The sequence below is a fragment of the Aristolochia californica genome, unplaced genomic scaffold (genome assembly GCF_029961685.1).
Source record: "Aristolochia californica isolate CCGP_79_NKW_82.1479 unplaced genomic scaffold, dmAriCali1.0.hap1 SCAF_8, whole genome shotgun sequence".
In the NCBI taxonomy this organism is placed as follows: domain Eukaryota; kingdom Viridiplantae; phylum Streptophyta; class Magnoliopsida; order Piperales; family Aristolochiaceae; genus Aristolochia; species Aristolochia californica.
Genome location: NW_027182279.1, coordinates 25,675,520 through 25,691,274, shown reverse-complemented (window position 1 = coordinate 25,691,274; position 15,755 = coordinate 25,675,520). Strand labels below are relative to the sequence as shown.

The following is a 15,755-nucleotide window of genomic DNA, read 5'->3' as shown; positions in this document are numbered from 1 at the left end:
TTTCCAAAATGGCCCATTTTGTTGCTTGCCGGAAAACTATGGATGCTGCCAGGATCGCCCATCTTTACTTTCGGGAGATTGTGCGTTTACATGGCGTCCCTCGCTCCATTACTTCTGATCGTGACACCAAGTTTTTGAGTCATTTCTGGAGGAGCTTATGGGAGAAACTGGGAACGAAGTTGAACTTTAGCAGCGCCTACCACCCTCAGACAGAAGCGTGAGGCGGGTACATAATCGGGTCCCTAATCGGATCCGTCTTGCTGAACCCGGTTTGGGTTGTTGTTTTTAGCTGTGGCCCGGGCTTGTCGGGGGCTTTGCCTTTTTGGTTGATTAAAAACCAGTTTTGTGGAGAGACGAGGATGATTATTGATGATATATGAAATTGAACAACGACAGGAGAATTTTTCTCTCTGTTTAGGGTGACCTCTTGCCAAATTTTCCCGTAGATTACCGGTGGCATTGCCGGCAGGATAATCACTATCCTGTGTCCGACGTCAGAAACACATAAAGTATGGAGACTTAAGAAGGCGATTTATGGGCTGAAGCAGAGTCCACATGCTTGGTTTGAAATATTCAGCTAGGTTGTGGTGTCTATGGGGTTCTTGAGGAGTCATTGTGATTACTCCTTGTTTGTGATGACATTGTCCTCTGGAATTGTGGTCTTTTGGTTTATGTAGATGACATTATATTACCTGGGAGTAACATTTCCAGTATAGATGATACCAAGTCTCATTTATCTGCACATTTTCAAACTAAAGACTTGTGACCGTTGAAATACTTTTTGGGCATTGATGGCGAAAAGTAAAGAAGGCGTTGTGATGACACAACGTAAGTATGTAACAAATATGCTTCAAGAGTATGGTTTGTTGGGAGCCAAGCCAGCTGATACCCCAATGGAAGTAGGACATGATCTCCATGATGAGTAGAGTGATGAATTAAATGACAGAACACAGTATCAGAGGTTAGTGAGAAAGTTAATTTTATGCAACAGTTACTAGACCCGACCTTTCTTTTGCAGTAAGTGTAGTGAGCTAGTTTATAGAACGTCCTCAGAAAGTACACTTAGAAGCTACACAAAGAATTTTGAGGTATTTTAAAGGAGCACCAAGAAAAAAGGACTTTTCCGTAGACCTAACAATCATATGAAGATAGAGGCTTTCTTTGATGCAGACTGTGTAGGGTTCAAATTGGACAACAAAAAATCAACCTCTGGATATTGTGTCTTCCTAGGAGGAAATTTGGTTTGTTGGTGAAGTAAAATGCAGAATGTTGTAGCCCGCTCTAGTGCAGAAGTTGAATACAAGGCGATAGCTCACACAATGAGTGAGTTGATATGGGTTTGGTTAGTCTCACGAGAGTTGGGTTTCAACCAGGATGAGCCGATGAGCATGTTTTGCGATAATCATGCTGCAATCTTTATTGCAGGTAACCCCCATGAGAGGACTAAATATATTGAAGTGGATTGATATTTCATTCGAGATACAGTGATGAAAAAGAAGGTAGTGACTCCGTTTGTTTGGTCTGGAGATTATTGGGAGATGTCTTCACCAAGGCCCTTGGAAAGCGAAAATTTATATCATTCTGCAACAAGTTGGGATTCTTGGATATATATGCTCTAGCTTGAGGGGGAGGTTAGAAACTACATCAAGGTGTATTTTGGTCATTTTATCACTTCAATGGTTAATTTCTTTATGTAATCTTGTTTTGCATGTTAAATTATATCAATGGTTAAATTTTCATGTACTTGTGATGTGTAGTTAAGGAGATTAAGGTTTTTTAAATGTATAGAGGCATTTTTGTAATTTGTAACTCAAAACACCTATATAAGAAGTCTGGGAATTCGTGCACAGTTCCCAACAAAGCCTTTCAGGCTCTTCAAAAATTTCTTCTTCTCCTTTCTCCTTTTTCTCTCAATTTTCTCTTTTTTCACCCAAATCTAGATTTTTACATGTCTCTTTCTCTCCCTTCTTAGGGTAAAGGGTAATGATGTAATTATTGCTCTTCTCATTATTATAAATATACATTGAAGGGGAGGATTAGGTACGTCACCTAAACCTAATCCTCCTTCCCTCCTTCTCTCACTCTCTCTCTCTTAGCTGACCTCTCATCTTCTCCTCTCACTCGATCATTTCATCTTTCTCTCTTATTTCTCTCTTCCTCTTGTAATTCTCTTCACCTTAATCTAGTTCGTTTATTACTCACTACATGAGATCCTAAATCTAACATTTATTATCTTAGCATTTTGTTACATCCATTTAATGTTTTTAAGGTGATCTCTATCATCTCTTCTTTGTGACACATTGCTCTCCTTGTGCCACTGTCTTTCCTCTCCCCCCACCCCCCTCCCTTTTTTTTTTTAACTTATATGTGAACTCTATGAACACATGAAACTTTAATTACCTGCTCGAATACATTAACAGTATAGAAGAGGCCGATATGTGCCAACTGCCAAATGACTCGAGCCCAGAGCAATACCTAGTAAATTCAAGAATGTAGAAATTATAAAATCCTATGATCAATAAGATTAGTGGAGAGAGGCAGAGAGGAAGAAGAGAGAAGAACTCCAACTGCCATCAAAGGAGGCAGTCATGTTAGATGCAACCATTGATCTCTAACGTAATAACTTAAGTGAAATCTGACAGAAGGACAGAAATACCCTTCTTTCCTCTTGTCACCAGAAAATATAAAATACACGATATTTGAGTAAACTTTCTTCTACTGAATGCGTGCGTACTAGGAAGAGGGTAATAATAAACCAGTCTTTCCTACTGTCTAATTTAAATATTCTACCAGTCTTTTTGGCTTCATTGGCTCTTGGCTGAGTTGTTTGTATTCCCTCTTGACTTATGTTTGATGGTTTTACTTAACTGTCATCTTCTTCTAGTGTGTTTGCATTTTGACTGGATAATGTTATGTTATTTCATGAATGCCCATATAAGATCTGAAGCACCATATTGACTGTTTCTTGTTATTCATGGTAATTTTTCTTTGTAGTTCCTTGATAGTATTCTCCAAGGACTCAATGATGATAGTGTTGATGATACAGCTGGTCTTTCAAGTGAATGTGCTGACTATCTTTTAGGTGGGTCTGTTTGGTTATTAAACTCAATTTCTTTCTTCATGCTCCAATTATTCCATAAAATTCAAGATGTCCGAATTCCTGAATTGGTTACTGTTCTTACAAAGAGAGGTTCTGACTTGGGTAATGATTCACATGAAGGGATTGGAATGGGAAGTTTGCAGACGGGAGAACTAGCGGCATGCTTCGGTGAGAAGGATGTTGGAGTTACTGAGATGTCAGATTTATCAAATGCTGTGGTGCCATTACCTAATCAGAGTACCACTTTGCTGGATAAGATGACCATTCGTGAACTCCATGAGACTTTTCAAAGCACTTTTGGACGTGATACATCTGTTAAGGATAAGCAGTGGTTAAAGCGTCGCATTTTGTTTGGTTTGCAAAATTTTATGGAGTTAAAGAATGTCTCTGGCCTAATAGACAGTGGGCCCTCATCAAATGACAACGAGGATAATTTGCTTTTCACAGCAGGTAGTCGGGCTCTTCTGGAAAGCAAAGACATAAATGATATTCTAAAACCAAACTTTTCTGTGGGTGAAACAACTGGATATCAAGGCTCAAATTTGGAAGATGAAAAAAACAGGCTATTAACTCTGAAGAGGCAAAGGAAACCTACCAGAAGGTACATTGAAGAATCATCAGATGTTACATGCAGACATAGTAGTGGAAAGCTAGAGACTCCTCATACTAGCTCAATGGACAAAATTCTGCAGTTCAGATCCCACAATCAGCAAGTCTGTCGAAGGGGGTTTAGAACGGAAGGAATGATTGGTCGGGAGGACATTGTGGCTAGATCTGCTACTGAAAATCATAAGCCTCGAAGAGGTAGAGGTCGCCCCAGAAAAAATTTCAGGTCCCTTGTGGTAATCCTCTAGCCTTCCAACGTCTAGGTATCTCTTTAATGAAGATTTTTTTTGTTCTTCCTCTGTACACCTATTCTTTCTCTCTTTTAAAGAAAATAAAAAGAACACTTCCATCTTTTCTCAACCTTCTTGTTCTTTTTGAGAAGTCTATGGAGGAACCTGTGAAATGATGTTGGATTCCCTCATTAACAAATAAGCAACAACTCACAAATAGGCAACCTTTCCAAAGTAAAAAACAACAGATGACCAAATGAGAACATTATCTTAGTGTCATTATCAATTTTTACCCTTTTTTCCGTCATAATATTGTAATGTTTGGGGTACTGAAATTTTTTTTGTTATATTTTCTTGTTTAAATTTCGTTTCTATAGGTATTTAACATGTTATTTGTGACATTGACATGGTTATTTTAAATGTGTAGGGCCCTGTACAGCCTTCAGTGTGGTAGTGGGAACAGTGGATCAAAATCTGAGATGATTTCCTGTGATAGAAATGTTGAATTTCTAATTTCTTGTTCTTGTTTTGTTGAAGACAACATAGGCGGGCATTATTTGAGCTTTTCTTAGTATCAGGAAGTTGATCAAATTGTCTATATGATTACATTAGGTATTTACATTAATGGTAGAGAAGAATGCCATTTCTTGACAGAGAATTGCCATTTTTTGTATATAAAAACATGTGGAGCATTTTTTAAATGTTTTTATTGCTAAGGGTGTGTATTTTTAATGAAATCACCTTTGTGTATTTTTCTCGTGAACTTCTATTATTTTGACCTACAGAATCTGGGAGCACACAATTGCCCGCAGTTGCTCATGTTTCTGCTTCGATACTGGTTATATGTCAGTAGGTATTATTTTAATCATCAATGTCTTAATCATGATCTCTCCACAGGGCCATGATTCTAACGAGAGAAAGGAACATGAGCTACTCTCTGTTTTTCCAACAATCAATCCAGCACTGGCGTCCTCACAGTACGAGTCACCAGATGAAGATGTGTCAGATGACAATATCCTGGTGAGAAGATCTGGGAAAGCAATGAGGAGGAAGCATCACCGGCTGTGGAATCTCTCTGAGGTGATGAAGCTGATTGAAGGTGTTTCTCGTTTTGGGGTTGGCAGATGGACAGATATAAAGAGGCTGTTGTTTGCAACATCTGCTCACCGTACCTCTGTTGACCTCAAGGTAGAATTCATATTACTTTTTTACTGCCTTTTTTGGTTGTTGTGGGCGTTATGAGCTTTAAGACAGTTGAAACTTTTCACTTACCAGGATAAATGGAGAAATCTTTTGAGGGCTAGCTCTGTCCAAATTCAGAACAAGAAAGAGGTCAGAACATTCTTTATTTCTTTCTTTCTTTGTCATATTCAAACTATCATAGCCACTATATCTGAAAATACAAAAACGAATGTTAAAGTTCAGGGGTGTTTTGGTAATTTTATTATGCTGGACTTTGTCTTGAAGTTCTAGTTAGAAAGAAGTTGATTAGGCAAGTCCAGTGATGTAATTTTTATCATTGTTTTGTTACTTTTTTATGGCTGTGAGTGTTGTAGGGGTAATATGGACATTTGCCTCGTAAATCACTTAAGCTGTTTAATAAAGGGATTAGGGGTCGATGAGACTCCTCAACAAGACTGTTTTCTCAATGCAGTCTATTTCTCTCATTCTCTTCTTTGCTCTTTAGTCTTTTTTTCTCTTAGTTTTCATGGTATTAGAGCGATCAATCTGATTGCTATGGGATTTCAACAAGAATCTTCTCCTCAAGTTGTGAATTCTCCAGGAAGAGGGATTTTCCAGAGTTGCTGTTGATTGAAGTTAAAGGTTAGACCTTTTTTCCTTTCTTAATGCCATAACCCTAGGGTTGGTGGCTTGTGTTGTCAATTGAAAAACTTTCTGTAGTTTCTGTGCCCCTAGATATTTTTTAGGTTCTCCTCTCCCAACTCTATGTCTGCGCACGTCTTCCAGACTTGCATACTGCCTGCATTATCATCCTCAGTCAGACGTTAGTCCTAATTGACTTCTACATTGTTTTTCTTGGATTACTGGATAATAACAGTGTGATTTTGTCAATCGTGTTTTTTGTACCCTAATTAATTGTGCTGTGTGGGCCCCACCTTATCCGTGCAGGCATATACAATCTTTCTTTTGTGGTTTTTGGCTCTGGTTGTTTTGGTATTGTATTCTAGTGTGTATTTGTCAAAATTTGTGGAGGGATTTCAATGGCTGATGCTGGCAAAGTTGTTACACCCTTTAAGAGCTCAGGTAATTCAGATTTTAAGGAATCTCATTCTATTCAAATAACATCTACTGAGTTTGAAAAATATGTGATTTGGGGAGAAAATAGAGGAAAAAGAGTTCTGGAAGAGGAGCAGCTTTGTTGCCTTGGAATATGAGGCAAAAAGGCCCGTCCAGCTTTTTTATAATCCGGTTTTAAGTGAAAATTTTAAAAAAAGACAAAAATGCCCCTGAATACTCAAAATTACATATCTCCTAAAATACATGTCTAAATTGAATGAAAATTTTACTAGAGATAAAATAAAACATTCTCTATCTAATAGTCATACTATAAGAGAAAAACGTAATGCAGAAAATATGACAAATGGCCAAAATACCCCTGAACTTGTATTTTAACACTCCCCCTCAAGTTGGAGAGTAGATATCAAACAATCCCAGCTTGTCACTAATAGATACATGTTCACGTCTTCCCAAAGGCTTGGTAAAAATATCTCCCAATTGGTCTGAAGACTTTACATAAGGAGTTACCTCCTTCCCCAGCATAATTGCATCTCTAATGAAGTGGTAGTCAACCTCTATATGTTTATTTTCTCATGGAACACAGGGTTGCTGGCAATAAAAACGGTTGCCTAGTTATCACAATTCATAACTATAGGGTCAAGTAACGTAAAGTCAAACTCAAGAAGCACATACCTTTTTTTTTGAAATGTTGATAATTTTATTTCAAAGAAAGCGAAGATACATCAAGGAAGACCTCCACTAACAACAAGAGATTGAAGAGAGGGGGAGGGGGGGGGGGGGGGGGGGGGGGGGGGGGGGGCGCTAATTTAGTGCACAAATCAGCAGCCGAATTGGTTGATCTAAGTACATGAGACCAAGTACAAGAAATGGTGGATACAATGTCCAAAATATCAAGAAAAATCTGCCAATGATGCCATGGGGGGAAAGATGAGCTGGAACACCATCCGATGACAATCTTGGAGTCACTTCGGGATAAGGGGACCACTGAAGCAGTTCTGAAAAATTCGCAAGCCGTGAAGGAGACCGAAGAGTTCAGCAGTGGTTGAGTCAACAATTCTGAGAGGGCCAGAGTAAGAGAGGATGGTAGTGCCCCCTGGATAAAAAATCACCCCACCAAACCGGCCAAACCTGGGTTCCCAAAGGAGCTACATCAAAGTTTAGCTTATAATATCCGGAGGGAGAAGGCTCCCAAACAGCAACTCGGCGAGGGGGAAGTGGGGACAGACATTTGAGCGATAATATTCCAATTGGTGCGGACCGGGGCACAAGAGAGGCAGGCAAACTCTTTCCAGGTGCGGATCCAGGTAGATATGGGCCCAGTGGCAGTGAAGGAAACCTCAGCAGCAGAGCGGAAAGTACAGTCAAACCGTCTGAATTTCCTTTCCTTTAGAGGCACCAAGGAATGAAAGCAATGCAAGGCAGCCAACAAAAGCTTGCCAAGGTGGGTTCTAGAAGAGAAATGACACATGCTGCTCAGGTCAAGCGGGATGCAGAAGCTGAGTCTTATGTTGTCAAGAAGCATAGACTTAATCCACATAATCTCACTAACTATATGAGCCATTGCTCGATACTTGGCCTCTGCACTGGACCTAGCCACAACTGTTTGTTTTTTACTTTTCCAACTTACCAGGTTGCCTCCAACAAAACAACATTAGCCTGATGTAAAACGTTTATCCATCTTACACCTAGCATCATCAGCATCAGAATACCCAAGTACATCAACTTTCCCATTCTGAGTATACAGAAGACCTTTTCCAAGTGCACCCTTCAAGTACTTCAAAATCATTCGAGCAGTTTCTAAATGGACTTTCTGAGGATTTTTCATGAACTAGCTCACAACTCCCACAACAAATGAGATATCCAGCCTAGTAACTGTAGAATAGATCAGTTTACCTACTAACCATCAGTATGGAGTTTTATCCTTGAGTGTAGGACCCTAGGTGTCATGTAGTTTATGATTAACTTCCATTGGGGTATCTATGGGTTTAGCACCTAATAAACCATACTCCTGTAACATATCCAATGTGTCCCATGGTTAATACCACAATAGCAAGTTTTGGTATGGCTATATTTTTGGGTGATAGATTCGAGAGCCTCAAGCTATATGTCAGTTATGTCCTTAGTTTTCTCCAATGTGTCTCCATCGTCATCATATAAATTGGTTTCATTAGCTGGTGGTTCTACTTCTTCTATCCATGGTAAAGGGGATGTTTACCCTTCATTTGTTCTTTTTTTCTCTGTAATGGATGTGCTATTATTTCAGCAAACAAGGAAATACAACTCAAAGCGGTACTCCCTTCATTTGGCCTTTTGTTAACTTCCGTATAGTATGTTCCAAAATGTCCTATCAACTTATTGTATGTTAACAGACTTACTATTTTTTTATTTTTTATGGAATGTGTGAATATTATAAACAGAGGAAAGAAAACTTACTATGTCATTCAATTGCTAAAACACATTTTTTTCATTTCATTATGTGTTTAGGACTTGCAGACAATGAGGCAGATTGGTTCGAGGCCTGAAAGTGGTGGATTGTACCACCTTACTATGAACAAGTTAGTTGCATTGAAGGCTGCGTTATCTCCTTACCTGTGCCATTTGTGCTTGGGGCATTCGTCAGTAGTTCTATGTCAATTCTTTTCTATCTTACCTCCATATACTTCATCTAAATGTTAGTTGTGTCAGTTACGGAAGAACCATTGAAGTTTTGTTTCCTCCAAGTAGCTGGTAGAGTCGGAGTCCATTTCATTTAGTCCATTTTGATGTATGGGCCCATTTAGTACATCTACCTCCAAACATAGATTGAATGAATTAGCAACACAGTCGAATCTTTAGCGAGTTTGCTGATGGACAAAAGATTACAAGACAAGTTAGAAACATGTAGGACAAATTCCAACATTAGGTTCTTAGAAGAACCTTTCCCTATAATTGGAGATAAAGATCCATTTGCAATACACACTTTAAGATTACCAGGGCAAGGGACTATAGGACAAGAACAAATGAGAAAGACTGGTCAAATGATCACTAGCTCCTGCATCAACTACCCATCTTGAGTGATCAGAAGAAGAAGTATTTGGATTAGATTTGGGCTGATTTAATAGTCCATACAGATGCTCTAATTGTTCCTTATTGAATAAAGATGTCTCAGAACTACTGGGATGAACTATTCCTTGGCTTTGTGTAGTTGCCTGCATACCTCTATCATCTTTGTTCTTCCAGTTGGGAGGTGTGCCATGTAACTTCCATCATGGTTCCTAGTATGTCTGGGCTTATTGCAACAGTCACACCACCTTTTATCTTTTTGACTTTCTGCCCCTCGAACAAAAGTAAAAGCTTCAGTAAGATTAGGAAAGAGTTCTTTACCAAGAATATGGTCACATACCTGGTTGGATTCACGATTGAGTTCCAACAAGAAGTGGAACACTCTCTCCCTTTCCCACATGTCTGTTATTTTTTTGGCGTTTGCAGTAGATTCTATTTCCACATGTTGATACATATCTATCTCTGTAAACAACAATCACAATACTTGAGGACCCGGAAGTTCAAACACTGGTAAAGAAACTTGACAAGAAAGAGAAACCCGTCATTGCACCTTTTTGCTAAGACAAGTATGATGGTGAAGGCCGATGAAAATGAAGATCGGAAACTATGATGATTGACAACAATGAAGGTTGATGATAATGAAGAATTTACGGCCTAGGCTGTAATACCATGAAGAAAGTGAAGAATAAGAACTTTCTTTTTCAATTTTCATATAATCATAAATACAATAGCTACAATATATACAACATAGGAGAATGAATATGGACATATTTCAACGTACAATGAATCTGGACAATAAGAGAACGAATTTCGACATATTTCAATAGATTCTATGCCCAACATCCCATTTTTTATTATGTGTTTTGATTATTTTCTCCTACATATAGATTATTTGCCTTGTCTTGGTTGAGTATTTCTATTCCTACTAAAGTGCAGGATGCCTTTACTTCCTTGAGTGGAAAAAGGTCATGGATGAGGAAAGGAGTGCCTTGGTTGCTCGAAAAACATAGGTCTTGGTTGATCTGCCTATAGAGTTACTATCTTTGGTTGTAGATGGGTTTGTACAGTTAAGTATAATGATGATGGCGTTGTGGATGATATAAAGCCAAGTTATTGGCTAAGGGATACACTCAAATGTAAAGTGTAGATGTCTTTGTTACTTTTTCCCTTGTAGCTCGGTTTAGTACTGTTTGGATTTTGGTTTTGGTAGTAGTGAATAGATGTTGATCTTTGTACCAGTTTGAGATAAAAAAATGTTTTTGTACGGAGATTTGTTGGAGGAGGTGTATATGGAGCAACCTTGAGTGTATGTTGCTTCAGGGAGATAGGCAAAGTGTGCAAGCTCTAAAAAGCTATATATGGGTTAAAACATCATCCACGAGCATGGTTTGAGATATTCAGTAAGGTGGTGATGTCATTTGGATTTACCAAAAGTCAATGTGGTCATTCATTATTTCTTTTCCGTAGGCAGTCTAGTATTGTTGTGTTAGTGATGTTGATGATATTGTGCTCACTAGAGATGATATTGAAGGTATTCAGGATGTGAAGAAACATCTCAAGCAACTCTTTTAAGCAAAGCACCTTGGTAACTTAAATATTTTAGGAATAGAAATGGTGAAAAAAAAGAGGGATATGATTTTATCTTGGAGGAAGTATGTGGTTGTGTGAGAAATTAATTCAGGGGTATTTTGGTCATTTTACATGTTCGGATAATTTATATTATGATACTATCTTGTTCAGCATGTTTGATTTAGTCTATGTACAATTTTTTATATTAATAAGCAGAGTAGAATGGGAGTTACAAGGAAATAAGTGGTTTCTATGTAAGAGGCATATTTTTGTCATTTCTGTAATTTATGACTTAAAACCTAATAAATAGCATAGGGGGTCGTGCACAACCCCCAACGCAACTCATTCAGAGCTTCACCTCCTTTTTTCTCTTCTTCCTCTCTTTCACTCTCTTATTCTTCCTTCTTTCTCTAAGTTTTCCACATTTTTAACATGGTATCAAAGCAGTGATCGTTGCTGGGAGGGCATCTTAGCTAAAAAATCTCTTTTTATCTGGACGACTTCACAAAAATAGGTTTTTTCAAATCTCCTCAATGACTGGTTGGTAAAAAATCAATTTTTCTTTTTTTTCTTCTACCATTACCCTAGGGTTATTGGTTCAATCATCCTTCAAAGGATAATTCATGGCTTGATTGCCCTAAAAAGGTTTATTTTTGAGTGATCCTAGGATGTGTGTCAGCTATCCCTAGACCAGTTCTTGCATCATCAACCTATATGCTGATGTCAGCCCTTGTTGTGGTCTATTCTTGAATTTTTTTTTATCTAATTTTTGTATGGTGTTGATTTGAGCACATAACACTTGCGCACATCTCATTCCTGCCTTAACCCTAATTTTTACGAAGTGGGACCCACATATTTGAAATTTGCGATAGTGTTTGGATATTGAAATTGAATATTTTGGAAACTCTATAATTATTCTATGGTTGATTTGGTTGAAATTATGTTCCATCCAGAGATATGGGTGGATTTGATGGTAAAGACATTGTGTTTATGACATCTGAGAAGTTGACAAGACCAAATTATCTCAATTGGGTCAGATCAGTGAGTATGTTCTTGAAGGGTAGAAGGAGGGCAAAGTATATTTGATACGACCCTCCAATCCCAACAACCAATGATTGGGAAGTTAAAGACAACTAAGTCAATGACTTGGATTGTTAACAATATAGATTCAACATTGAAAGAATCATGTGATGCATTGTGAAACTGCAAAGGTTATATTCTTTGGGGTACTTGTATGCTCATGAGAAACTTATCCAGATTGTATGAATTGTACACTAATTTCTTTGGTCTTAAAAAGGGTAACAAGACATGTTAGAAACTTCATCTGGGGATATTTTGGTCAATTTACCCTCCAGGGGTATTTTGGTAATTTTACCATGGCTGTGGTTAAATTTCTTTATATAATCTTGTTCTGCATGTTAAGTTATGTCAATGGTAAAATTTTCATGTACATAGGATATATAATTAGGGAGATATAAGGAGAATAAAGTTTATTAAGTGTATAGAGGTAATATTTTATAATTATCAGCCCAAAACAGTTATTTAAGAGATCTAGGGGTCATGCACGACCCCCAACTAACCTTCTCTGGCTCTTCTCAATCTCTGACTCTCTTGGGGATCCGATTCATATCCCTGACTTGTCTAGGAATTCAAATAAATCCTAAAAAACTCACCCATCGAATGAAAATAAATTGGGGAGTTTTTAAGAAATTTGCTTCTGTTAGTGCTACAGATTGCCCTGATCTGTTACTGTTCACTGTGTTTGGCTCGGTTCAAATCATAATTTAACTTAAATCTTTTTATTTTGCTTTCCGTGTTCTATTCTTGTGGTATGGAACAGTAATACCAGATATTGCTTTATTAAAATTTACGTTCCAATCAGATAAAGTTCATGTTTCTGAACAGGTGGAGCAAAGAAAGAAACATGCCTCACTTCCTATCCCGCACTCAGTTCTGTGTCGTGTCAGGGAACTGGCAATCATCTATCCTTACCCAAGAGATCGCAAGTCCAAGCTCGCACAAACGGCGGCTGCCACAGCTGCAAACACCCTTGTTGCAGCAGCTCCTTCCACCTTTTCAGACACAGCAATTAGCCGCAGCGGCAGGGTTGTACACCGTAAGAACTTTATGTAACTTTTTTTGCATCGCTAATAAGCTTTTAGAACGCACCTTCCCTTCAAATCACCCACCCTTTCGAATCTCCAACATGTACAAAATTATGAGAACTATAAGTCGTCTTCTCTTAAGAATCGGCAGCCTCAGCTGCAGCCATTCTTGTGCCAATAAATTCACTCTTCCCCTCCAGTAAACCCAGAAGGGCCTGTCCTCTAGTGAGCTTTGTAAGCATAAGATTTGGAACTAAAATTATTGCACTAGGTGTATACTCTTCCGGTGGAAATTGGAACTGCTATGGTCCGAGTAAAGTGCAAAGCGAAATTGCTTCGAGGCTTAGAATATCTTGGCCGTGTATTGATTTCTCCTTCAATGGTGGTCCGCTATTACAGTCATTAACAAAGTATTTGTTTGTAGTTCTTGTACTCTTCACCAGTGCAGGCGAAGCAGTTATATCCGGAATGACTTGGAGCACCTCGCCACAAGAGTCTTCATGGGCTTCGTGCATGTCTGTATGTAACTTTCTTCTTTACTGGACTTCTTTAACGGTATTCATTTTACTAAATAAAAATTGAATATATGTCGGGAAGCTTGTTGCAATATTTACTGCTTTTCAGAACTTTTATTCCAAGATTGTCTCTCTTAAAGGTCCCTAGTTTAGATAGGAGAATATTTCTATCGGTTGCTAGTGAAACTACCACGCATTTCAAAACTTAACTTCATAGCACTATAAAAGAGTAGGGAATGATGAATCTGCGAAGCAATAGTTTAATGCCATTTTTTTTTTCTGATCAGGAGCTATAAAATTCATTGAAATGTAAACGCAAGCTAACCTATGTGCGGGAAGGCAGCCTGCAAATTTTAATGAGGTGAAAGGACAACTCCACTATGATGATCCAAGAAATCTATTGTTATCTTGGCTCGATCAGGGGAGAACATGCCAAAACTTGTGTGATGTACTCAGAAGCAACTACTTGGAGAACAATAACTAATACTAAACATTCTAAAAATATAGAAGATGACCCTTCACTTAAAATGTCAGGGAGAGTAAAAAAGATGATCAACCATTTCATCAACTAATCTACAGAGTTTACAAACTTAGCTATCAACCTGCATTCTTCTTCCGTGAAGATTATTATTGGCGAGAATACGAGTTCTAAGCACAAACCAACCAACTGGAAAAAAAAAGAAAAACAAAATCACGAAATGTGTGTTATTCTTTTACTCACATGAAATGAAAACCTTTTCATTGTTAATACTTATTGTAGGAAAAATTTAATCTCTTTAGAGAAAGAAATTTCTTACATTTCCTAGTATGTTTCTTAGTATGTTTCTCAAGAGTCCTTAAGATTGAAAAGCATTAAGGATATTTTTGTCAACTTCTTACCAGTCATATACTAGAGACATGTTGTGGCGGCTAAAATCTGTTTAAACTGCGTAAGGGCACAACACCACAACAATGCATTTGGTAGTTACCATATCAGAAACAGTATATCAGTGGAAACATGAATCAAAGGAGACAAAATTGGGATTTGAGAGAGATGAATTAAAATTCAAAATACCACAATTTTTTTAATAGATACCGTAATTTTGAATATAAATACTACAATTTGAATACAATACTTTGGTTTCAATGACAAGATATCTTAGTTGGGACCGAAGTACCTTATTCTGAAATATGCCTCAATTTTTTAAACAGAGGTATCTTTTATGAATCTAGCAAAGCTGGATTTAGAATACCATAATTTTGAATAGATATCACGCTTCTAAATATAAATATCATAGTTTTGGGAAAAATATCTCAACTTCAATGAATTATCACTGAGATTTCTTATTATATTTTCGTCAAGATAACCCGTGTAATCCTCTAATACTATTACTTACATGGCAAACTTTTATTGGTTGTTGCAGTGCACCCTTATGCGGTTTCATCAAATCTAAGCGTAGTTGTCTCCTATCACGACCCAACCTGGGTGTCTCCACTCCACTTCTCTCTTGTTCTTTTCTACTTCCTCTACTTTTGATATTTTATTTTCTGTCTTTCTTTTCGTGCAAGTTGTTTCTCTTCTTCACATACTCTGAATCACAAGGTATCATAGTAGGTCTAAAGGAGAAGAGCTGTTTGAAAATCTATGATTCTTATTTGCTGCCTAACCTCTTAGGGAAATTGGGTTGCAGAAGTACTCATTAAATTAAGTTAGTCATGTTTCCATTTCTCTTATTTCCTACCACATCTCCTCATACTCCACCGTGCTGCAACTTACCTATAATTCTTCATGCATGAGAGGTATTTTTGCGTGAAAATATGATAGAAGTGATGGTTTTTTATGTTGGCCTAGGTGGTTTCTCGGGGGGGGGTTGACATTTACAAGTTAAAAATTAAACTTAGGCATGGAATATAAAGTATGCAATATAGCAATTTCAAAGTAAAAATTCAATCATGCACCATAAGAGATAAAATAATATTTTTTATTGATGTTCCCCTATTTGTATTCATTGTCCAAGAACCTTTGCTTGAGAAATTCGACTATATAAACTCTAATAGCTAGACTTACATAGAGGTTTTGGCACCCTTTAAGCCATATATAGATCAAGTACACGCATTTACAAATACAATATCCACAAGAGATTCTAGCTCTAGCTGGCCTTTTCTATCTAGATTAAAATAGGTTCTAGAGGAACCTTTCACAGACAAAAATCAAAAGAAACAAAAAATCACTTGCACCATTACACTTGGAGAGTACCTTCTCCTTGAGAAATCCATGCATCCACGCTTTTGTAGCACAATGTGAATATGAGAGCTTGTCTAAATGATATGCAAGGAAAGGTAGATGAAA

At 37.7% G+C, this 15,755-nt stretch overlaps 1 protein-coding gene across 1 annotated transcript in view; it reads left to right on the top strand.

Moving 5' to 3' along the window:
• Nucleotides 1-13,457, top strand: part of LOC137938354 (uncharacterized) — a 42,415-nt gene extending 28,958 nt beyond the window's left edge. Inside the window, exons 9-13 of the mRNA XM_068783331.1 lie at nucleotides 2,995-3,082; nucleotides 3,221-3,942; nucleotides 4,834-5,124; nucleotides 5,212-5,268; nucleotides 12,712-13,457. Of these exons, the coding sequence (XP_068639432.1) occupies nucleotides 2,995-3,082; nucleotides 3,221-3,942; nucleotides 4,834-5,124; nucleotides 5,212-5,268; nucleotides 12,712-12,939 (1,386 nt within the window). The 3' untranslated portion in view covers nucleotides 12,940-13,457. The remainder of the gene's footprint in view (nucleotides 1-2,994; nucleotides 3,083-3,220; nucleotides 3,943-4,833; nucleotides 5,125-5,211; nucleotides 5,269-12,711) is intronic.
• The last annotated feature ends 2,298 nt before the right edge of the window (nucleotides 13,458-15,755 follow it).